This window comes from Channa argus, chromosome 17 (genome assembly GCF_033026475.1).
Source record: "Channa argus isolate prfri chromosome 17, Channa argus male v1.0, whole genome shotgun sequence".
NCBI classification, from domain to species: Eukaryota; Metazoa; Chordata; class Actinopteri; order Anabantiformes; family Channidae; genus Channa; species Channa argus.
The window spans coordinates 11,508,971-11,533,992 of record NC_090213.1 but is presented as its reverse complement, the minus strand read 5'-3'; the positions used below and the strand labels follow the sequence as shown (position 1 = coordinate 11,533,992).

The 25,022-nt window shown below is 39.2% G+C and overlaps 1 protein-coding gene across 7 annotated transcripts in view; it reads left to right on the top strand.

The window, feature by feature from the left end:
• The first annotated feature begins 9,476 nt into the window (after positions 1-9,476).
• The window catches only part of ylpm1 (YLP motif containing 1), a 27,407-nt gene continuing 11,861 nt past the window's right edge, over positions 9,477-25,022 (top strand). For 3 of the 7 annotated variants that reach the window (XR_010911212.1, XM_067481508.1, XM_067481507.1), the window contains exons 1-19: positions 9,477-10,327; positions 13,656-13,880; positions 14,451-14,489; positions 14,848-15,036; positions 15,230-15,744; positions 15,955-18,609; positions 18,871-18,994; positions 20,056-20,197; positions 20,273-20,362; positions 20,454-20,634; positions 20,767-20,790; positions 20,905-21,095; positions 21,274-21,428; positions 21,521-21,583; positions 21,733-21,852; positions 21,948-22,124; positions 22,206-22,289; positions 22,387-22,470; positions 22,555-22,629. Coding sequence is in view for 6 of the 7 variants with exons in the window: in XM_067481508.1 (XP_067337609.1) it covers positions 9,794-10,327; positions 13,656-13,880; positions 14,451-14,489; positions 14,848-15,036; positions 15,230-15,744; positions 15,955-18,609; positions 18,871-18,994; positions 20,056-20,197; positions 20,273-20,362; positions 20,454-20,634; positions 20,767-20,790; positions 20,905-21,095; positions 21,274-21,428; positions 21,521-21,583; positions 21,733-21,852; positions 21,948-22,124; positions 22,206-22,289; positions 22,387-22,470; positions 22,555-22,629 (5,667 nt within the window). In the remaining variant the exon portion in view is untranslated. The remainder of the gene's footprint in view (positions 10,328-13,655; positions 13,881-14,450; positions 14,490-14,847; positions 15,037-15,229; positions 15,745-15,954; positions 18,610-18,870; positions 18,995-20,055; positions 20,198-20,272; positions 20,363-20,453; positions 20,635-20,766; positions 20,791-20,904; positions 21,096-21,273; positions 21,429-21,520; positions 21,584-21,732; positions 21,853-21,947; positions 22,125-22,205; positions 22,290-22,386; positions 22,471-22,554; positions 22,630-25,022) is intronic. The other 4 variants (XM_067481503.1, XM_067481506.1, XM_067481505.1 and 1 more) reach the window with 4 other exon arrangements.

Genomic DNA, 25,022 nt, shown 5'->3' with positions numbered 1-25,022 from the left:
TGGAGGTTTGCTTGATATTAACTTTGAGATGTTTAACATTGTGACAGACGGTGATTCAACAGCATGGTCAACTGCAGTGGGTGTGGACACATAAATCAGGTGTGTATTGTATATCAGTTTGCTTGACCTGAAAGCTTGTATTTTACAAGCTGCTTTAAATAATTTCTTATATCTGTTCAGACCGTCACTGCTGTGCAAACCCAGGAGGTTCGCACCCAAAAGGATCTGGAGAAAGTAGCCCATTTATCGTGAGTGATGATACTGCAGTGTCTAACATTTTGGGGGTTTGTGAAGTTTCTTTTTCCATGCTGATCATTAATAAATCTACAGTATCTTGTCTGCAATGAGAGTGTAAAGCTGTAAGCGACGCATCTCCCATTCCCAGTGAGTCACAGTGTGCCGTGTCTGCTTCGTGTTGGTTTGTGTATCTTTTGTTAGGTTTATGTAGAAATGTAGCTTTTTCCATGGCCTAAATGTCTTTCAGAAAAGTAGAACCAAAAGCCTGCATACTGCATTTTGTATACAAAACCAAACACTATGTCATATGTTGTTTCATGTGCTTTGAAACAGTTAATGTCAGGGTTGATGTTTATAAGGAAGCAGTTGTTTTAACCTCAGAACTGTGACTTAATAGCCTCTTCTCCAATTAAGGTCAGTGTCACCGCTGAGTTAATGCGTGTGACTCCACGACAGAAAAACCTCCATTAACACACCCATAATTAGCGGAACATGGTGGAATTAGACAGCAGCAACCACAGTGCTTTGGTGTTTTCATAATTAAACACTGGAAAAGACAACAATTAAGCCCGATCCTAAAACCCCAGTCTCTTTCAAGCCAGAGAGGACGCGTATTGTTTTTTGCGAAAGCTCTTGAGACGGGGCTGCTGTTGTGTGAAGTTTGAATTACAGTTGAAAGACAAGAGCTGAAAGTGAGGGAGGTCACGACAACAATGTGGAGAATTCAGAGAGGTCGGAAAACTCAAACACAGCTGCTGTGCTGCAGGTGCCATGTTTGTTTCAGAGCAAAATATACGAGGACTTGGATCTTGTAAATTTACTTGGGGCCAATTTCAGCACAGATTACTGTTCCATATGGTCCTGCATCGCTGCCACCGTGACAGAAAATGCAAAAACTAGATTTATTTTTGTTTTATAAAAAAAAACTTTTCTCACTTAAAAAGATGAGTTGGTACATTGTTTTGGCTAAATGATTTTCTGCCTGTATGATATTTAACATTTAACAAAGTAGTGCTGTAAAGATTTAAAGTTAAAAAATATCTTTAGCCGTGCCATCAGCATGGCTCTAAAAATGGCCATGTTGGTCAATCCAGCACTTTGGAAATATTTAAACAAATGAAATTTGTATAGACATTCATGGTTCCCTGCGGATAAATGCTCATTACTTTGGTGACCTCCTGACTTTTTTGTAGTGTCAATATGAAGATATCGTTTGCAGTCTTGAGTAAAATCTCTAGAAACTATTAGAGCCTATTATGTATCCTCAGGGTGAATTGTATTAACTTTAGTGATCCTCGAATGTTTTTCCAGAACCTTGGTTTATATCAAAACAGCTTCAAAATACAACTTTTCTGTCATCCTCAGCTGTGCGTATCAGAGCTATTTAGCAAATGCGTGAACTTTACAAATATGCTGGCATGGAGTGTAGCTCCATGTAGCAAATATATAGCGAGTGAATATGGTGAATATATGTAGCATTTAGTTGAATATTTTTTTCTCTGTAGTTTGTGGAGACCAAAGCATAACTACAAGAAGAATGGATAATGGTGATACGTGGCCAGAAGGTTGAATGTTAAAGTTGCCATTTGCTGCATCTGCTTTATGAGGTGGTATTTCTGTGTTGTTACAGCTTCTTGTGCTCCCACCTGGAGGTAAAAAAATCAATTATGGCAGGTTTACATAATAATTTATAAAGTACTTGACACTGACATTAGATTCTTGGTGAAGGATCTGTCATCCTGAATGTGTGTGATTTGTTTGTGGATAAGTAAAGGGTTACTGGGATGCATCTCCATCTGAACTGACTAATTCTTCTCATTGCAGCACACTGGAGGACAGGCCTTTTTAGTGATGCACTAATGTGACATTAATTGCTTTTACTTTTTCACTCCATTAAGAGACTGCTATCTGTGTCAGGAGCCTGGCCAGATGGTTTATCGGCTCTACTTTGGCAGCAATGTTGCTAATGGACTGAAGCACAAAGCTGTAAAATAACGACAGCAACAGGCAACCAGGAGAAATACCCACCATTGAAATGTGAATACGGAGGGGCACAGCACCTGCTGTATTGTGGAAAGCAGAACTTGGAAATTTGGGGCTGTTGTTTGAAATTGGCTTTCATTGAAATGCTGATGCTAAAAATCAAGGAATTTTGAGTAGCGTAAGCTCGAAACTTCAAGCCTTTGACCTCAAGTAGATCAAGTCTGTTTGTTTAGAGTATTTTTAATCTTTTTTTGAAGAGCAGTGCCAACTCTTCATTCAAAATATTGGCAGCTATTGACTAAGTGCTGAAAATAAGGCCTCTGCATTGAGCAGTAAAGCCAAGACCAGGGTCAAATGCTAAGTAAGAAGAAAGTGGCACTAGAGCCACCCTGGAGAAACCTCTTCCTCTGTGTCCTTATTCTCTTCCTCTACTGTCCTTTTTCTCCCATCAGGCCCCATCCACATCTCCCCCACCTTGAGGCCAAACTTCCATGACCTAGGCCAGATCAATAGCACAGTTTAAAGAGGATGGACTGTGTAAATAGAGACGATGGATCCTGCCGATGAGGATACCTTGACCACTGATGGCCTCTGACTAGGACGGTAGCACTTGATCAAGTCTAACATTGATGGCTGTCAATATATTTGGCACAGAGAGGTTTGGATCCTGTCTGGGGCATCAAGATCTAGAAATATCTACTGATCAGGACAAAGGATGAGTGTTCATTTGTTAGATTATTTTCTGTTTTTGTGTTACAGTTAAGGATGATCCAGGGCACCATTGGCAAACCAGCACCCAAAACCCAAAACCAGCATCCTGTTGATTTGCTACATTTCTGTGCATTACGTGATTAAAATCCTTCAGGTTTGGGCTGTTAGTCAGACAAAAACAAACCATTTGAAAAAAAATTTGGGATCTCAGAATGTGTGATAAGCTCGTTGTACTCTTTTCGCATTTTTAAATCAGTGGACTTTTATAACAATGAAGGTCATAATCTGCAGATGATTCCACAAATAATCCCTTGTTGCAGCCTTAAACACACACTGTGCTCCTCTTTCCATAATTTTTGATAGTATTTTGCTGTGTTTCCATCTTTTTTCTAATAAATTCCAGATTAGCTGTTTCAGGTTGAAATTGTCTAAATAATATCCCAAATTGATTTAGTAGAAATTAAAAGTTTGTACTGCAAGTTGAAAGTCTTGGATTAGCATACTGTATCTCATACATAATATATTTCTGCAATATTTCTCTTTACAGCAGTCTTATTGAACCATGTGTATGATTATTTTTATAGATTCTCAGATGTCATGGCACTTACCATATTGATTTTTAAGTAAACAGCCTCTAAATCTGAGGTGTGATTGTAAACACCCACTCAGAAGGCTTCAAACTGGATTTCAGCTGAGGATATTTGGAGGTTTACAGCAGGATTGTGTAACATTTTGTGCTGAATAGCAGCCAAATGACAGTAGATTCATCAGACAGATAAATTTAGAAACATGTAAAGTGTCTAGAGTTATGCATCACATACCAACAAGCCAGAGGCTGCAAGATGCAGCCAATGTCAGTGTTAAATGAAAAAGTTTGAAGTACTTCTTCATCTAACAATTAAATCACAACTATGTGGAAAAAAGTGTGGGTTGTGAAAACCTTCCAAACAGGTTTTAAAATGTAAGGTGCTTTTTTAGAAAAGCAAGAACACGCTGCATATAACAAAATAGCATAAGCCACATATGTAAGTTTGTAAAAAAGTGTTGACCCATGGGGTCATTGTGTAATCCATTCCAGCAGCAAGACTATGAGCGAGATTTATATTTGTTTTCGCATGTGGAAACCAACCTATTTTATACTTTTGTATAGACCACATGAACAGATACCATCTTGCCATCTAAGTGAATATTCCTTCAGTAAAAACAAAACATTAAACCCCTGCATTTACACTGCGTGCATATCCCACATGATACTTCGTAAATGCATAATGTGTTAGTGATAATCGTGCTTATCTTACGTGTGTGACAGCTCACATTTTAGTGTATACACCAGCCCATTACTGCCTCTGTAAGTTATATGCAACAACACAGTCTGTTGAACCTGGAGCCAGCCAGCTGCTCATATTAATCAAAGAGCCCACTTCCTTTTATGGCACAAAGAAAATAGTCATAAATGTTCTTATCAGCCTTTCGAATAGTGTTGACATTACAATCAGATTCATGGTGGCATAAACTATTACATTTCATCTTTATCATATCGAACAATCTCTTCTTTTTCACAAGTATCGTTTATAACTGCAGGACAGCTAGTAATGAAATTCAAAGAAGTCTATCAGCCCAAAGGATCTCCCACTCTGTTTACTTAGATTTACATATATTTATGTGGATTTTGTTTTCCTACAACAGCAAACAGGCATGATGAATGTATGGTGTGCATTCCCGCTGGGACAGGTGGCTCTGTGCAGAACTGATCTGTGGTCAGGAAGCTTCAGTACTTAAATACCGTAAAGTCTGGAGATCCTCAACCTCTGCAAAATTTTATTACAGTGGAGCCTCTGAATTTACACATAAGGAATGTTTCTACATAATAATTTAGGGATTACAAAGTATCACCAATTTAATCATGAAGGATGAAACTAAATTAGAATAAATGTCACTTTTAATATTTAGGGCAAAATATATTTCTCAGAGGTTCAGTCAGCAATGAAATGTAAAAACAGCCATAAAGCCAGATGTCAATAAACCTTATGTTGTTTATGTAGCAGGTATTTTAGCACCTAGTGAGAGATACTCCAACATTCTTCAAAATCAAATCTGAAGGAAGTTTTTTGACTTCTGCTTTGTATACTCCCTCTTTAATTTAGAGCACTTTGATTAATCAATTAATATTCCTTTCTCAAGGTCCTTTTATAAACCTCATCATTAATAAAAGCAGACATTCAATTAGTAGCCAAATCTTGATTGCCAATTTTGTCATAACAGTCTCCCTTTCCCTTTTTTTTTCTTTTTTGGTTCGTTATAGTATAGAAGTATAGTGTGGGTAGGAAGAACGAACTAATTTCATTAATCTAATTGTCATCGCTTTCAACCATCCCACTAATAAGTACAAATTAATATGATTAATCAATTTGACGACATAAACTCATTCAATTACAGTTTTTCAAAGGCAAGTGGGTGTGTTGGGGTGATAGGGAGGTGCGGCGACTGAAGAGAGGTGGGCAGCTGCTCTGTGAAGAACCTAGCCCACAAAATTGAAGTCAAGTCAGGCAATTAGTCATTGTGAATGATAAATAAATGGTGATGAAATGTGGAAGGCTGATACCACCCTAACCACAGTATTTTATGATTCAACAAACTGCTCCTTCTGTGTAGAAAAATTAAAAGTCTATAAACCCTAGATTTTGCTCTTTTTGTGTTTTTGTCAAGGCTGTCTCAATCTTCTTTTATAGCAAAACAAATCTTCAGTCAGTCTCAGAAACCATGTTTGAAGACAAATGCAATTTGAATAATAAAATAAAAACATGATAATACAAAATGTCTGTCTTTACCACATGTGCACAGAAACACAGTTTTGACACATTCTACCTTTTAAGATCTTAATTTGCTTCCTTGATTGCTGAGCTAAAATTGGAGTTATAATTTATGCATAAGTTTTTCAACAAGAGATACAGGCTACACAATATGCAGTAGAAATTAATTGTAAACAACTGTATGCTGCAGAGTCTACTCTGCAGTTATGCATTTTTCTTTAATATAAGTGAAGATTAACTAAAATAATTAGATTGTGTTGTGTATATAATGCATTATAATGTATTGTTTTACATAGACTTCGTGTAGAAAAGTAGAAGCTCACATATTTCCATACTTCATTTATGAGACAGAAGATTTAATATTTTTAAGAGGAGGTAGTTAACATATATACACATTGTGATTGCAGTAACACTATATCATAACATTTGTTTCTCTGTTATGTATTTTCTGTTATGAATTTGTGCTTGTTTTCACATTGCCCACAAATGGAATAATGAAAAAAATATGAATAAAGGTGTATATCACATGGGGCACCACAGTGGTGAAGAGCCTAGATTTGCCACCTCACAGCTAGAAAGTCACTTGTTAAAATCTACCTGCCAGCTGTGGCCTTTCTGTGTGTAGTTTGCATGTTGTTCCCCGTGATTACATAGCGTTTCATTCCACAGTCAAAAGACATGCATGTTAGGTTAATTGGTGATTAAAAAAATGCATGTAGGTGTGAATGTGAGTGTGAATAGTTGTACATCTGTGTATGTGTTGGCCCTGAGATAGACCAGCAACCTGTCCAGAGTGTAACCCCACATCTCCAGCCCCCCCTGACCCTTAACAGGATAACCAGTTACACATAATGGATGGATGGACGGATGGATATACCACATGCATAAGCTTTACACACACAAATTCATATTCTCTCGCAACATATAACCCAACTGTAAATTTACTGTCATAGGCCTTTTTAAAGCATTTTGATTTGTCATAGAAGAAAAAGCACAGGACTTACTAGGAAAACTCCACATAAACACCACCATGACCCTAAAACTGAAACAATGTACTTTATTCATTCATTCATTTTATTATTTACACCTGTTTTTGCTCAAGTGACATGCCAAAATAAATTAAATGAAAATGGCAACAATGTTACAAAACACCTTAACTTCATCAACCTGCACAGTATTGAGCAAAAAAACCCCAAATCTTAGAATTAGGTGTGTAGATAATTAATGTTTTCAAGGTCACAAATTTAGATGAGTTGTCCTTTGTTGTCCTCATGCTAACTGTCCTAATTTAAATTTACACTCTCAGACTGAAATGGTATGAACTGCTGCAGATTGACGAGTGTAGAGTGTGTTTACTTTGAGCAGCTGCTGCGATCTAATTTGGATGTTTTAGATCTGTGCAGAGAGGAAGACATGCTGGCTCAGCATTTTGGGATATGCCCTTTAATCTGCTCTATCTTATCAACACAGCATCACCCCTATTCAAACCTATGTCTGATCAGGCAGTGTGATGTTGTTTGAGTCTTACATTGGGAATAGTTTATGTAGGGGCTGTCTCTAATTTGTGAAGTGAGGTTGTATGGAGACAATTAGACTGAGCTTCGATTGCAGTATAGAAGCTTGGATGCTGACAGTCAAGAGAAGGCTTTCAGATGTCATACCAATTAATCTATCCAGCCATCAAACAATATTCTGGAAACAAAGTCGGGGGGGTCGATCAATCCGCATCACTTTTCTCCTCACCGGGTTATGGGAAAATTGATTTGTCAAACAAAGCATTTTGGAAGCAGTGCATGGACTTGTTTGGGATCCATTAGCCTCCATTGAGCATTTTGTTTAACATAGGATTTTCATCACAGAGAAAATGCAGTGTCCTCAATACTGTGAGCTACAACTTTACGATTTCTGTTTTCTTTGTTCTTTCTTACAAAGAAAGAAAGTGCTGATGAAGATTGAAAAGGGCGAACTTCGTATGCATTTTGAAATATCGGTGCCGGTCAGTACAACACAATACAATTCAACAGCCACAATATAAATATTCTATATGTTGTTTCAACTAAACTAAAACATATCATCTTAATGAAAGAAGATTTTTGCAGAGCTGTTGCATTTGACAGCAGTTATTTTAGTTAGGTGTACCCAAAGCAACCACCTGATTTTGTATTTATTACAATAGCCAAGAAATACTTGTTCTCACAACACCATACTAATGAGCAGTATGACAATTAGTCTTAATCCCCCATTCAAAAGCAGCAGGCATTAGTCCCCAGTATCAGTATTAATGTACACTGTGCGGGTATACTGCCATCCAATACAGTGTGGCTGCCCTAAGCTGTATTATGAATTCCCTGTGCAGTGTATTGTTCTAAGACAGAACTGTATCACATTGTGCCCGTCATGCTGTTTTAGAGGGGAGAGAGCTTCCTCTGTGGGATTTCTCCTACCCCCATCCCATGATAATGTATCTCTCCCTAAAGGGTAGGCCTCTGTGACCTTGTCTTATTCATTGAGGGTGTCTTAAGTGAAAGAACTGAATCCTGAATGGGCCATTTCCCCTCTTTTAACACCCCTTTAATGTCATCAGTGAAATATGAAGTCATTAGGCGATATTAAAACACTGCTGACAAACTAATTAACGGGAGACATTAAACAGGGCGGGCTTGATTAATCCGCTTTAACGATTCTTTTTAAGTGGTTCTGGTCAAAATTAATACAGATTTACTGGTGATCTTAAGAAAAAATACTCTTATGTGTATCAGACCTCAAGGGCAACCTAAAGTCACCTGTCTTTTACCTCCCGTTGTTCCTAAATCCTCTGTTGCTAAACCCAGTGTCTGAACTCACACAGTAGGTTCCTGAATCTACAAACAAACTGCTGAAGATTGTATGGGTCACCGTAAGAGATTTTTCAGACATTTTTCATTGAAATTGTTTGACTTATTAAAAAATAATGTAGCCTGACAAATTCCAATCTCTATGAAACGTTTTAGAGCTAATATTGTTAGTTATTATTCTCTGTATTATTATTAGTCATTCGAGGCCTAAATCTTTCCTTTTTTTAAAGTTTCCGTGGTACCTTGTTGAATGTGGTAGAATATGTTTGTAAATGTCTCCCTCTGGTGGGTGAAGCACAGATCTACGATCAGCTGATGGGAATCCTGCAGTATTTCACATGGGAAGCCGGGACATCCACAGTAATCGGTAATTCTTTGTTTTTCTGTGTGGTATAGTAAATTTTCTTTTTAAAATGCAAATTACAAAAGCATTGGCATTTCATTTTTTTATTACGTAATTCTTTGAACAATTAATTTACAATAACAGTAAATGGAGCGTAATGGATTACACTTAAAACTGCAAAAACAACAACCACAATAACAATAACAATAACAACAACCGGTTGTGCCTAAATTTACTTTAAATCTATTTATATGTAAATACTTTACACAAACAATGACCTAAAAATAAATATTTCACACCTTTTTGTGAAACTGATATATTTTCTGAATATGGTAACGTTATTGTTTCACTGTGTGACAGGAAACTCAACACTCGCCATTATCCTTTTTCAGTCATTTAATTCCTTTTAATTTACATGATAGTCTTTTAATTTCCCAATCGATTGTTTTACTAGTAACTATTTTTGTAATGTTCTGAATAAGTAGAAAATACACACATTAATACAAAGATGGATTTTTTTTTCCGCTGCTGGAAGTGGTCACCGATGGGCTGTGACTATTTCCGCCATTGTTGGTGTGCGTGTGTGCGTGTGAACCTGGCGTAATATCGGCCCCTCAACATTTTGTATATGATTTTTTTTTTCCCCATACTTTGACAGGGTTAATCTTGTACGTGTTTCTTTGACAGATAATTGTCAATAGAGAGGCGGTGTTAATTATTTGCGTTTAATGCTGTGTGATTCTGTGGGGAAATGAAAATGTAGCATTGTCTGGTCTACGTAAGGTAACGTTAGCTTTTAGCTTTGTTAGCTTCTCGCGCCCGACTGTGTGTGAGCACAAAGGACGTGTAACGTTACACCGGCTCGCTTTTAAGCAATGTATCCCTCCTGGGGGAATTATGGTGGACCCCAGTCGCAAAACTACGGAGGGTCCGGACCCCGCAAGCCGCTGGGCAGCGGTCATACCGGCGCGTCGGCGGGGTTCGGTGGCTTCGAGGCCTCACCGAGTGGCTCGCTTTTCTCCAGTCTCCAGGAGCAACACCTGCAGCAGATGCAGCAGCTGCAGATGCTGCACCAGAAACAGCTCCAGTCAGTGTTGCAGCACGGGAACAGTTCGAATACCTACAGTGGTGGACATTCGGGAGGGTACTCGGGGTCATCATGGCATTCAGAAGGAACAGTACAGGTAGACACCGGTGTGGGATCTCAGCCGTACTATAAACAAGACGAGACTGCGGGGAGGGTTCCCCCTGCTCCCAAGCCGGGTAACCAGCAGCCTCCCCCGCCTCCAACACAGACGCACAGCACCGAACAACAACCTCTTCCTCCAACTCCAGAGCCCCTGTCAAAAGAGGCCAACACGAAGGATTCGTCCACGAAAGAAGACGACGACAAACCATTATCTTTGCAGGTAATGTCATGTGGGGGTTTGTTTCGGCATGATTTGACCTATGTTTCCGAGTTGTCTATTTCTTCTACTTGCAGCCAAAATTAAAGCCAAAAATGACCTTGGCCACATTTGTATTAAAAAGTAGTATTATACTTTACATCCAGCATGTATCTGCCGATAGCCATGAAGTGTGTTGACATTCTCTAAGTGTCGGGTTTGCTTTGCTTTTGGTGGTTTACTTTATTGTTTGTTTGTTTTTCTAACCTAACATGTGGGATTTTCTATATTTTGTTACAGGTTATCAATTCCATTAGTAGACAAAAACAAGTCAATTAATTGCTTCTTTCGACCATACCATTTGTGAATCCAGAACCTGGTGTAGTTTTTCTGTGCCTTAGACCTGCGTTGTTGCTTCATCAAAAACACATCAGTGAGCCACACAACTAAACTGGATCAGAGAACTAAAGTCATAGGTAAAGCAGATCTGTTCAAAGCTCCAGTCCAATAATTGCCATCACAGTCTTGAAGGTCCTCTACCTGCATTTACATGGTGCCTTGCGTACCTTTACTATGGGGAGGCAAGGGCAGGGAAACCCTCACAAATGGAGAACGGGCAGCTCAGAAAGTAGTTGATATGACATTGATCTTCATCTGCCAATAAATAATGGATGATAACTTGAGTTAAATGGTCGAAGTGTTCCTGAGCACATGTTTGTTTTTGAGTAACACAAAGAGATAAAAAAAAGTATATATATTTTTTTAAACACACATTCACCCTTCACACACAAACTTACGCAGTGATGACAACAGCTGCCATGCAAGATGCTTGCGTGACCCAATAGAGTTAACTTCTCCCAGGGACACTTCAACATGTAGCCAAGAGGAACCAGGAGCTGAATCCCAGTTAACTCTGGTTTGTGGATGCAGGTCAGCACAAGCAACACCTGCTGTTTCACATGTGCCAAATTTAAATGGAACTGACACTAGACCACTGCAAAGGGACAAACTGACATCATGCTGTTGTTTATTACAACAAAAGTCAAGAAGTTGCAATTTATAGTGCAACAATCTTGCAAAGCAATGTAAATAAAAATGCATGTCCGAGCAAGCACAGTGTCCTCTGACTTACAGGAATTACTCTCTAGAGACTGTACAAGTGAAGGCCAGTATGTTATTGGAGCTGCTGAATTTATATTTCATTTATGTATTTATTTTAAGCCTTTCGGCTTATCCTCTTCGTTCAGGGTCACAACAGCAGATCATTGGTTCACATATTGACTGATGCAACTCTCCCCAATTTCCATCAGCCCGGCACTGTGCAGCTGGGGATTGGGAATGGGCTGTTGAGGGTTTAGTGTCTTGGCCAGGGACACTTCCACATGTGGTTAGTAAGAGCGGGGCGCAAACCTCGGCCACTCTACCAACTGCGCCACTGCCGCTTATTGATGAACCAAAATGCCTATATATTTATAATGAAGAAACTGGTTGCCCAGTGAATCAGTGTCTTTTCATTTTCACAGAGCAGTAGAGGTCTATGTCATAGAAAAGTAGGATATTAGTTATGCCACTGGATTCACAGACGTGCATTAGTCGAAAGTGTCCACTAAAGAAAGTCTGAACCAAAGTCAGAGTAACTGGTCATTGTTTATATATGATTTGGTGCATTTTATTTTCACATTGCAATTTGGAGAGCACACAAGAACATTACATACCTGCGTACAGTCCTCAATCCCAGCTCTTTCGACCAAGTGGGTCAGAGGAAGAAATAAACCAGGTGCTTCCCACGGTTTAATTCTGTTCCTTTTTTTTCTCCAATATTGTATAAAGGATGACAGGGTCATGACGTACTGTAATTTGTCCAAAGGTTTGAACTTTGCAAAAAGCGTTTTCACACTTGACACAAAAAGAAACATGGTTCTTTTTGATCTAAACAGAGACCATCTTTTGTGGTTAAAAAAAATTTGGTGCTTTGGTCTGAGGCACATTTCACACTATCTGGTTTGAGTAAAACCAAACTGAAAAGTTTGAAGGTCTGGACCAAACAAGGTAGTTGTGAAAAGGCCTTGCAGAGGGAAAAATGTCGATATTTTTCCCTCTGCAAGAACCCACACTGTTCTAACATTTGGCATTTAAGTAAAAATGTTATAGTTGACTTAATTGTCAACACTGTATGGATTTGATGATAATCTATCATTTAAATTATAAGAGGATTGAATTAGTGAATTGTTGCACTTTGGTTATTATTGGTAATATTGAATAAAATGTGAAGCCAGTGATGATTGATTATAGTAAGAAAATGTATCACAGTTACTGTGTAACATTGAGCAGGGAATGTGCATGCAACAGTTTAACAGTGTTGGAAATGTGGACATGGTGAAAGGAAATGTATTTGTAGAGCAAGGTTTAGCATTTCACGTACAGATGTGGATAAAATTGCTGGTACCCTTCTGTTAAAGAAAGAAAAACCCACGATGGTCAATGAAATAACTTGAAACTGACAAAAGAAATGATCAATAAAAGTTTACTAATAATTAGCTAATGAAAATCAGAAATTGCTTTTGAATTGTGGTTCAAAGGAATATTTTTAAAAAGCTAATTAATGAAACTAGCCTGGACAAAAATGATGGTACCAATAGAATCATAGGGACATGTTAAACTAAATTGTGTCCTGTAATTAGCATCACAGGATCAGTCATCAGTCAGTCTGCCTGTTTAAATGGTGAAAAGTAGTCACTGTTCTCTTTGGTATGCTGTGTAGCACACTGAACATGGACCACAGAAAGCTAAGGAGAGAAAATTATAGACAAACATATTAAAGGTAAAGGCTATGAGACCATCTCCAAGCAGCTTCATGTTCCTATGACTACAGTTGCACATATTCTTCACTAGATTAAGGTCCATGGAAATGTAGTCAACCTCCATGGACGTGGGCACAAGAGGAAAATTAATGACAAATCGAAGAGATGGATAATACGAATGGTAACCAAAGAGCCCAGAACCACTTGCAAAGAGATTAGGCCAGGCCAGTTTTAATAGTTTTGTTTTTTAAAAATATTTAGTCAAACCACACTTTAAAAGCAATGTCTGATTTTCATTAGTTCATTTTTAGTCCATTTTGTAATTTATTATTACTTTTGTCAGTTTCTAGTTATTTCAGTGGCCATTTTGGGGGTTTTTCTTTCTTTAACTAAAGGGTGCCAACAATTGTATCCACATCTCTATGTGGCAAAATGTTTAGGTTTATCTAAACTCAGTTGTGCAAGGTGCATTGAGCTAAGCATATGAATTATGAAAACAAACAAGGATCCTCATGAAATTTTCTGATTGATGTTTGTATTTGTCTAACCAGGAGCAACAGCAGCTTTGGTACAAACAACATCTTCAGAATCTACAGAAGTTGAAGCAAGATAAAGCCAAGCAGAATCATAAAGAGGGAGAGGGTTTTATGCCCCCACCGCCACCAAGTAAAGCGATTCCACCACCACCTCCATCAGAACCACTGAAAAGCGCACCCCCTCCACCCCCTCCAAAAGAGGAGCCCCCAGCACCACCTCCACCACCAGAGGAAATAAGGGTTAGCATTTCTTACCATTAGTTTTGTTTAGGTAAGAATTGAAACACGTAAGATTTTGTGGAACTCGACCAATTTAGACATCAAAGCCTTGAAAAATACAAATCTGAATAAGTGGTGGCTCCAGATAGAAATGCACAAAAACTCAGGTGAAGTTACTTGGTTATTATGGTTTTAAAATCTTAAAAACACAGACCAGAAAATGACTTAAAAACCAGGAGGTCTCCAGCATTGTTAAAAATAAATAAATAAATTGATGGAGTACTTTGTTTAAATATATAGAAATTGTGTATAACTGTTTAGGTATCATCGTTCACTATACTGCTTGTGAATTTCATTATTGGTATGTACTTAAAGGCTGTACAACAGGTTTGTCATAATATATGCTCAAATCCGTTGTAGGGGGAGATTTGCTGTTTTTATCATAGTTTAGCTTTTTTTCTGTTTCAGCAAGTGTCATGTTCAGCAGCCTTGTAAAGACACAACAAATCCAGTTTTAGACTGAGTTTATCAAACAAAACAAATACTCACTATAAGTATAAATATGTTTATATTGTTTGCCCATAATTACAGATTGAAAATGTAGGAAAACCAACTACAGTTATTGACACAGTAAGTCTCACCTACCAGTCTGTCATTGTCATCACCATCACCTCCTTAAATATTTAATTCAGTTGTTGTGTGTATGTGTATGCACATTTATTGTACATATATATTATATGCACATTTTCTTTTTATGTCATATTGTACCATATGATCATTGTAAATTCCAAGTGCCCTTGAAAAAGTTTTTACATTTGAAATTAGGAAAACAATGTGAGCAGTAATAAAAAATTCTGATACTAAAGCTAAACAGTATTGTCTCCATCTCAGAAAAATTGCCATCCCTTCCATCACAACTACCCTTGGAAAATGTCTTTGTGAGTTACAGACAGGCTTTGCCTCACACTTACCCTGTTTCTTTTTAAAGCCTGAAATCCCACAAGACCCAGAGGAGGCTGCACGCCTCCAGCAGTTACAGGCGGCAGCAGCACAATGGCAGCAGGTGCAACAGCAGAGAGCGGGTTTACAATACCAAGCTCTGATGCAACAGCACGAAAAGCTTCAGCAGATCTTGGAAAAATACCAACAGCTGATTCAGCAACCTGCAGATCTTCAGGTGTGTTAATAGTAGTCTCTGTGACCACTGCTGTCTTACTGGTTATCTTCCATGCTCCATCAACGACCAATTACCTAGACATAAATAAATTTGTTTGCCAGATATACTTAGGCAGCTGTAAATATAATTTGGGTACCTGCCCAAGTACATCAAAAAAAAAGTAGTTTCACTTCAGTGTTTTCTTATTTTGCAGTCAATGTCTGCTGAAATGCAACTGAGACATTATGAACTGCAACAGCAGAAGTTTACCCCTTTATTCCAAGACTGGGATCGCTCCTTCATCCTGTGGTTTGAGCAGTTCCAGACCTATCCCCACAAAGATCAGCTCCAGGACTATGAGCGTCAATGGAAACAGTGGCAGGAACAGATGAATGCCACCAATGCTCACCTTCAAGAAAGGGTTGCTACTCTGATGGCCATGGTCCCATATGCCTCTAGCCAGTACAATAGTGGGATGATGGGGCAGTATGGCCAGTACCCTGGACAAGACATGCAGATGCATCAGCAGTCACTAAACCCAGGTGTGCAGCATTCTTCAGCTGCTGTTGGTCCCAGATCTCAAGGTCCACGACCCACTGGGTTTGGGCCGCCTTTAGAATCACCTGTTGGAACACCTGTAAGGGGGAGTTGCCCCGCTGCCATAGGAGTCAGACCTCCAGATCCCCCCAGTATTCCGCTACCAAGCTTTAACAGCATTAGGGGACCACGGTATGTAGAAATAGTTTATTATGCTACTGTAATTGTTTATTTTTAATTGTTAAATTATTATTATAGTTATTAAAATTTGTTTTGTTGGTATTGGAATATTTGAGTTCAGCTGGGCTGTTAAAATCATAGTACTTTGTGTTTATAATTAGTGTTTTGTTTTTTTGTTTTTTAAGCTTATCTGAATGTTTTGTTGTGTGTCACCCATAAAAGTGGAAACAACCCTAGATTTGACAAGCCACAGCAGCGCTTTGATGGGCCCCCCAGGTTTGACCAACCACAGCAGCGCTTTGATGGGCCCCCCAGGTTTGACCAACCACAGCAGCGCTTTGATGGGCCCACAAGGTTTGACCAACCACAGCAGCGCTTTGATGGTCCTCGAAGGTTTGACCAACCAAGACAACGCTTTGATGGTCCTCCCAGATTTAACTCGCCTCGATTTGGGCAACAGCCTCGATTTGAACAGACCCCTAGACTCCCTGGCCCTCCAGCTCGTTTTGAAGGCCCCCCTGTGATGCCACATAAAACCCCACAGGATCCCCAACCTAAGGTAGAACCCGCCACTGAACAACCTACCATTATCGACTCTAAGATTACAGGAAAATCAACTGGGCAGCCACAGGCTGAAAAAGAACAAAGTAAGTCAACACCAGCTGAAGATGCCAATACGGATGATTTGACAGATGATAACTTGCTCGGAAGTAAAGGTTTTTTTGTTCAAAATGACCCCATTCCTCAGACATTACAGACAAATAAAGACCCAGAAGAATCAGATGCCAATAAGGCCTCTAGCAATAGTGAAAAACCTGAAACTGTTAACAGCAAGCCTTCTGTAACTGCTTCTCCCTCTGTAGCACCTAAACATACTTCTGCCCAAATCCCCACCCAACCAGATAGTTCATTGACAAATAACAGACCTCCAGCTATTCCAAAGCCCCCTGGGATCCAACAGGGGGCCCAAGCTTCTGGCCAAATACAATCAAAACCAGAAGCACCAAGGCCGCCTCCTGGTAGAGGACGAGGTCAGCCTCCAGTGCCTGGGCGCGGACGTGGGCAGAGAGGTGCTGGAGACCTTGGGGAACTGAATACTGTTCCGCTTGGAGAGGAAATGGGAGAAATGTCTTATGACTACATGCCACCTGAAGAGGACACCAGTATGTCACAAGAACAGCAAGAGTATCACTGGCAAGATCCTTCATATGAGGAGTTTGGTGAGGAATCAGAGGTGCCCCCAGAAGAAATGTGGATGCCTGAGCAAAATTTTCCAGCAGAGGATGAATATTATGAAGAACCAATAGAAGGATCCTATATGGGAAGAGGGAGGGCCCCAGTGATGAGAGGAAGGCCCCCAATGATGAGAGGTGGTCCTCCTTTGGGTAGAGGCGGTCCTCCTTTGGGTAGAGGCGGTCTTCCTTTGGGTAGAGGCGGTCTTCCTTTGGGTAGAGGAGGCCCTCCTTTGGGTAGAGGCGGCCCTCCTTTGGGTAGAGGTGGCCCTCCATTATGTAGAGGCGGCCCTCCATTGAGTAGAGGAGGTCCTCCTCTGGGTAGGGGCGGCCCTCCTCTGGGTAGGGGCGGCCCTCCTCTGGGTAGGGGGGGTCCCCCTCTGGGTAGGGGCGGTCCACCTTTGGGTAGGGGCGGTCCGCCTGTGGGTAGGGGGGGTCCACCTTTGGGAAGAGGGGGACCCTCTTTGGGTAGAGGGTGTCCCCCTATGGGAAGAGGAGGCCCACCCATTGGGAGAGGAGAGCCAGTGGACAGGCAGTGGGAAGAGCCTGAATCATCAGAGGAAGGGGACCTTTACTGGGGAGAAAGGAGACCTCTCATGAGAGGGATGAGACCCCCTTTTCCACCTAGTCGGGGTCGACCTCCACGCGGGTATCATGGGTTCATGCTTCAAGGAAGAGGTCACCCCCCTCACACAGCACATGGGCCAATGGATCACGAGTCATTAGAACATGAAATAGACAATGACTGTGGTAAATTGGATCCATCAAGACACCCCATGTACCATGGACATGATCCTCATAGCCATCCAATGCATCCTGATAGTGGAAGAGGCAGGCATCGTATGCTACCACCACCTCATGAAATGATGGATCCTATGGAAAAGCAACTGTACGATGATGGAATGGATACAGAATTGGGGTGGCAGATGCCACCTGGCAGAGGCCCTCCTTTGCCTCCACATGAAATGATAGATAGAGGGAGAATCAGAAGGAGACCTGTGGGTCGAGGAATGGCAAGAGGTATGTGGCGGCCAGGTGCAACACAGGAGGAATATAAAGAGGAGTACAATGAGGGTTACGTTGAAGATTATGGCCATGGTGATGATGGGTTTTGCTGGCGGCTGCCACAGGAGTATCCTCCTGATGACTATCAGAATGCCAAGTACTATGAGTCTGAATGGGACAGAGAGCGTGCTCCTCCTGAGAGGGACTATCCCCCTCGCATACCACCGCCAGAGCCCTACAGAGAGGCCCATTGGCTACAGGAAAGAGAAAGAGGTCGTACATATTCATTTGATGAGCACGACAGGGGAAGAGGAGAGCTTAGAATACGTGAGTACAGGGATGAGCCACCATACCGGGAGGGAGAGGCACCATACCCACCGCCCCCATCAGAATGGGACAGGCCTTCAAGACTTCCTCCACCACCAGAGAGAGGGTATCCTTCTAACTATGAAGATCACAGACCTCGCTATGAGGAGTGCAGGCAAGAGCATCCTTTAGATATACCTCAAGCCCCTGCAGTGTCTGTCACAAACTCAGTTGAAGCAGCCACGTCAGGAGGCAGTGGAGCAAATGTTCTTGCGCTCTCTCAACGTCAGCATGAGATCATCTTAAAAGCTGCTCAAGAGCTTAAACTTATAAGGTAATTTCTAGGCTTTATCACATTACACAACATTTCAAACAAATTACATTCTGTATTAGCGTGTGGCATCTAGCAATGTAGATGTAATTTTTTCATTTGCCTAGTTTTTGATATACCCACAACTGACGTTTCTGCTGCCATCCAAGAATCCTGGATGTGAATGCAATATTATGTGTTGTGCTGAAATCAAAACTGTTCAGCTGGTGGATATTTAAACTTTACCTTAAGGTGAAGTTAACTTCTTTTCATTTGGGTGTACAGGGAACTGCAGGAGTCGAAGACCCCTAGTTCTGAACCTCAGCCTGCGCAAGCTGACATCCTACCTGAACTTCCTGCTGGTCTCCTTGGTTTGGAGATCCCACCAGATGTCAGGAATGTTCTCAAGGTAAATGATAATTAATGCATAACATGTATTTTGGCATTATTTGTTATTCTAATTACCTGAATGTTAATATAATTGGTTATATAAGTTGGTTAAAATCTTATCAGTCAGTGGACCATAGAGAGCAGCACCGCCACCAGAGGATGCTGGCTAGGGTTGCATGATTGTTGATATGTGAAGGACCTTTTTTTTTTCTTCCCATAACTATTGAGCAATGTCTTATATTTATTTTTTCTGCCTTCATTATTTATTTATTTTTTGAAGACATGCAATATAATCATTACAAAAATTAGACTGTCAAAAAAAAAAACTCTTAATGTTCTTAATTTAACAGTTTTAGCAGTTTTTTGTTAGAACATTGAAGAGACACACTAGGGGGAAATACATTATAGCAGTTAGAGTAAGGAAGATGCTTCGGCTATATGTTGAAGTATTTCAGGGCAAGACACTGGACCCCCAACAGCCCATTCTTATCCAGTGGGAGTCCAAGCCAGATAGAAATTGGGGAGGGTTACATCAGGAAGGGCATCCGGTGAAAAACTGTGCCAAATCATCATGCGGACAAGGATCTGCTGTGGCGACCCTGAGCTCACGGGATAAGCCGAAAGGAGAAAAAATTGAAGAATGACACTGAATTTTAAATGTCAGTAGAGGCCGTATTAAAACACAGATTTTTTTCCTTGTAGTATACAATTTATAATTATAGTGGCAGTCTGCAAACCCACTGTATAACATGCAGTTTAGATGCACCATAATTCCCACTTCATACTTTCAGGTCTTCTTTTCACATGCCCATATACCTCTGTATACTTTATGTACAGCAAAATAGTCCTGTAATTTACTAGAAGAAGAGAAAAAGAAAGCATTCAGTTTCATTCATTGTCACATAAGAAGGCAATTGCAAAGGGGTCTAAATGGAGATTTCAGTCTAAAAACGATAAGTTGCACAGCACTATGCTAGGCCAACCTTCACACATTTTTTACATTGTCACAAATGTTAATTAATTAATTAAATTATACCATTTTGTATATAACAAATCTTCTTGTTCAAATGTCATTTTTAGGGCATGACTGCAGCAGCACAGACAACTACCAGTGAACCTGTGTCGTGGGACACAAAACCTGCCATTGATTACAAGCCAGTTCTCCCTACTCCACCCACAGCTCCAATGATTCCCAAAACTGTTGATTATGGACATGGCCATGGTATGTGCACCAGTAGAACATCATTATATGAAACAGATTAGGTGGGGATGTTAACGGTGACAATCAATTTTTCAGAGCCTGGAGCCACTGTTGAACGGATCTCTTATGGTGAAAGAATTGTGTTAAGGCCTGACCCGATGCCATCAGACAGGGGTTATGAAAAAGGTTATTATTAGTTTTACCTTTTTCCACTGGATAATTCTTGTGCAATTTTTTCACTTCTGATCATTATTGAACTATGTCCTTCTGCTTCTAGAACCTCTTGGTCCAAGAGATCCTTACAGCAGAGATCCATATTACGAAAGACGACCAGACCCCTACATGGAGCGCCGGGACTACAGTAGAGAGAGAGAATTGTATAGAGAGAAACCTCCACCTGAATATGAAAGAGAACGATTTGAGAGAGAGCGCTATCCTCCAAGGGAGAGAGATGACAGGTACTGCATTTTGTAGCTGCAGCTTTTGTTTTTTTATTTTTTTTCTTCTTCTTCTTCTCTCTAGACTATGGGAAAGTGTGCTGATCCCTTTTATATATAATATTTTTTCTGTTTGTCTGTTTTTGATTCAAGCACACAGTCCATGGTTGAGGAAAGGTACTGTATTACATTGTGGCATACATTGCCATAGCTATCACTGTGTCACTCTGAAATAAGACATTCTCTTAAGAAAATGAAACTTAACAATAAGTTATCTCTCCCTCTGTGTAGATCTCCACTGGCACCACCTCCACGCTCAGGATACAGAGAGAGAGACCGGGAACTTCGAGAAAGGGAAAGAAGTGGGAGTCGTGATCGAGATGAACATTATGGAAGGCCTGTCTATGATAGACCTCCATATGAGCGCACTGGACTCGACCGTGGTCTGCCTGAGCGTTACAGTCATGGCTCCTCACCTTACGGTATGTTTGTTTCCCTCTGTAAAGACATCTCTTTACATAACCCAACTGTTTTTGCTAGAAATTATTTTCAATTCTTTACACTTACACTGAGTCATATTTCTTGCTCAGTTACAAAATAAAAATTTTTGTATACTTGATAAATACTTGAATTGCATATAATGTAATTAATGGCATATAGTGGAGAGAAGAAGTTATCCAGAGGACAGAGGGCCTCCCGCTGCACCATCTCTACCACCCCCACCTCAGCCACCCCCGCGAGTTGAGAAGAAGCCAGAAATCAAAAATATTGATGACATCCTCAAGCCGCCTGGCAGATTAACTCGGCCTGAAAGGGTACTAATTGCTGCTGCATTGTTTATTGTTGTGATAACATCACGTTGTTTTTTTTATCGATTAAAACTCATCTAAGCTACACATTTTAACAGATTGTCATCATAATGAGAGGCCTTCCAGGAAGCGGAAAAAGCCACGTAGCAAAGCTAATACGGGCAAGTAGATTGACATTAATTATAATATAGGAACAATATGCAACAATAATTAGCTTTCAGATGTGTTTTTAAGTAACAAATATCCTTTTCTTTTTGTAACAGAGTAAATAAAAATATGAATAATTTTCATTCTTGTTGGCAATATTAAGGACAAGGAAGTCGATTGTGGTGGTGCCCCACCAAGAGTTCTTGTTTTGGACGACTATTTCATGACAGAGGTTGAGAAAGTTGAGAAAGACCCAGATACAGGAAAGCGACTGAAAACCAAGGTGGGTCTGAAATAGAACAATAAAGTAGATAGAAGGTGAGCTTGAACTGCAGATTTGTTTGTGTTGTTTTTTTAACACAAAAATGTGTTTTGCAGGTTCTCGAGTATGAATATGAGCCAGAGATGGAGGATACCTACCGGAGCAGCATGCTAAAAACATTTAAGAAAACACTGGATGACGGCTTTTTCCCCTTCATCATTTTAGACTCTATTAATGACAGGGTTAAGCATTTTGATCAATTCTGGAGTGCAGCTAAAACAAAAGGCTTTGAGGTGAGTTGTATTTATGGTTGAGTCAGACAAAATGTTGCTCCATTGTGTCCTGTGCTGACGAGATTTTAATCTTACTTCAAGGTATATCTGGCTGAAATCACAGCAGACACTCAGACTTGTACGAAGAGAAATGTCCATGGCCGCACACATAAGGATATTATGAAGGTTTGTAAGATCAGTAAACTGGCAAATACATTTATAAATGACTATCAAAGTTTCTACATACAAACTTGCACTTCCTAATTGGGTTTTCTGTGCACAGATGTCCAACAATTGGGAGCCTTCGCCACGTCATATGGTGCGGTTAGATGTCCGATCCCTACTTCAGGATGCTGCTATAGAGGAGGTGAGCGATATATAATTTATGCTTACTTTACTTTTATTGTTCTCTATAATTAGCTAAGCTACACTAACATGTTTATGTTATTAGGTTGAAATGGAGGATTTCAATCCTGATGACGAGCCTAAGGAACCCAAGAGAGAGGAGGAAGAAGAGAATGATCTGGTAGGACATGACAAGCCTTCATTTATTGCCATATAGTTGTTAGAATAATTTTCACTTTTTTTTTTTCTTCCATATAAGGTTTAATGTTAGCCTTTACTCATTTGTTGGTGGTGTTTGACCAGGTGAGCTTTTGGTCAAATCTGAAAAGTCATAAGTTAATTTGTTACATTTTATTTACTTTAATATTTATATAGAAAATGTGAGTTTTGCAAAAGAGTAGTATATTTAATGTCAAATAATACAATAAATCAGTTTGATTTGATTGTTAAAACGTAAAATCCTGTAATCTTCACATCACAGGTTTTCTAAAAAGGCTGAAATTTAAAAATTCAAAGGGTCACTAACTTACAAACATCAGGAAAAGTGTTCACAACATTCAGGTTGTATGAGTTAAGATGAGAGCGGATCATTCTGCTTAGTTGAGGTTTTCTTTTATTGCAAGGCACATTTTATTTAAACGTATTTTTTTTGTTTGTTTGTTTTTTAACAGTTTGAAAGTTTCAGGATGTAAATGTTTCCTACTATCTCAATAAGCAAAGTCCCTTGTCAAGTCTGCAAAGCTTAGCAGCAGATTAGGCAGCTGGGCTGGTTTGATGACTGTTTATGGATCTATGAAAGAATAAAGGCAATTAAAAGGAAAAAAACCTCAAGATAAACTCTTACATCCTACTAAAATAATATTTATGTCCCATCATCTAACAGATGTTTCAATGAGCCAAACCAGTGTATTAAATGTTTTACATCTTTTTTATTTTATTTCATAATTTTACATATTTTTTAACCTAACAAAGTTTAAGGTGTCATTGACACTGAGCATTAATATTGTGGTATAACATATATTACAAACAAAGTGTTGGGAATGGTTTTCTCATGTAACATAAAAAAATGCTTGTCTGCATGTACCAACAAACTATAAATAACCTAAAGGTAAGAGTGAAACTTTTTCTAAACTAAACTATCATTAACATCTATTTAGCTCTTTTTATGTGTTCAAAAATGGAAAAAAAATGTATAAATGAAAACAAGTTGTAGCTTAATTTTTAAGCAAGCTGGAAGCAAAACAGCTTTGCAAGCATTGTTCCTTATTTAAATCTACCAGTCAAAAATGTTTTGGTTATTTTTAAAATGCAGTGTTTTTTTTTTGTTTTTTTTTTTTAAGTATTACATAATACAATTAAAGTAAAGTGGGGCCTGGTATGGAAGTGCATGTGGCCCCACCAATGGCATCCTTGGTGCCGGTCCCAAGCCAGGATAAAAATGGGAGGGTAGCGGCAGAAAGAGTATCCGGGTTAAAAAGTCTTGCAAATTTAATGTGCGGAACACGCTCCACTGTGGAGACACCTAAAGGGACAAGCCGAAAGCCGCTGAGCTTTTGACATAATCCCATTAAAATCCCATGGTGTCATAAATCGGTTGATATTGAATAGTACGAGTGTAATATCTAATGGAATATGAAAATGTCAATATAACACATTGTTTTGTTATTGTTGCTTGAAAAGACATAAAACTCTGCACTGATATTGTGCGTTGTTGTGTCTTGCATGTTCATAATATACCTTATTTTAAAACCAAGCTTTCTTTCTTCAAATACAAAAAAATAAATCGGGCTCGACATTGTGTAAAAATTTTATAAATTCATAGTGAATTTTGAGCCATAATTTTGTTTATTTTGTTAAAAGGATGAAGGCACAGCATTTAAAATAGTGTCTGAAATAATTTGAGATGTGTGCATTAAACTCAGTATCACCTAACATTATTAGGGGAAATATTGTTATTATTAGGGCAGAATTTGAAACGGAATGTCTCACTACTTAATAATAATAATAATAATAATAATAATAATAATAATAATAATAATAATAATTTATTATTATTATTATTACACAGCTCATATCTTTCATCTCCTTTTAAATTTGAATTTTGGTCTGAAGTTTTAACCTTAGACTGAATTGTCTGAACTTCAGGTTAGTACAGCTGCAGCTAAATCAAACTGGGCAGAACTTTGAAATCTACCTGGTTTGATTACTGCACCTGTACAGTTTCTAAAGTCCAAATACTGTTATAATAATACCTAGAGAAATGTTATGAAGGTTTCTAGTATCTCCGGTACATGAATCCCTAATATTAATTCAGCCATTACCAATTAACTGTTTTATTGCTTGAATAAAAATGCACAATGGCATAAATTGTTGCTTCAAGATGTCATACCTAGGCTTGGACAATACTTTGATAACTGTGGAATGGAGGTAGACACATTTTTTATTAAAATGAAGAAAAGAAAACCTCAAACATTCAGATTATACATCTATCTGAATTTTGTTACCCCTCTCTCTCTCCCACATATAGTAATCTAGCTCCCCCTAGTTGACATATGGAGTATACATCAAAATATC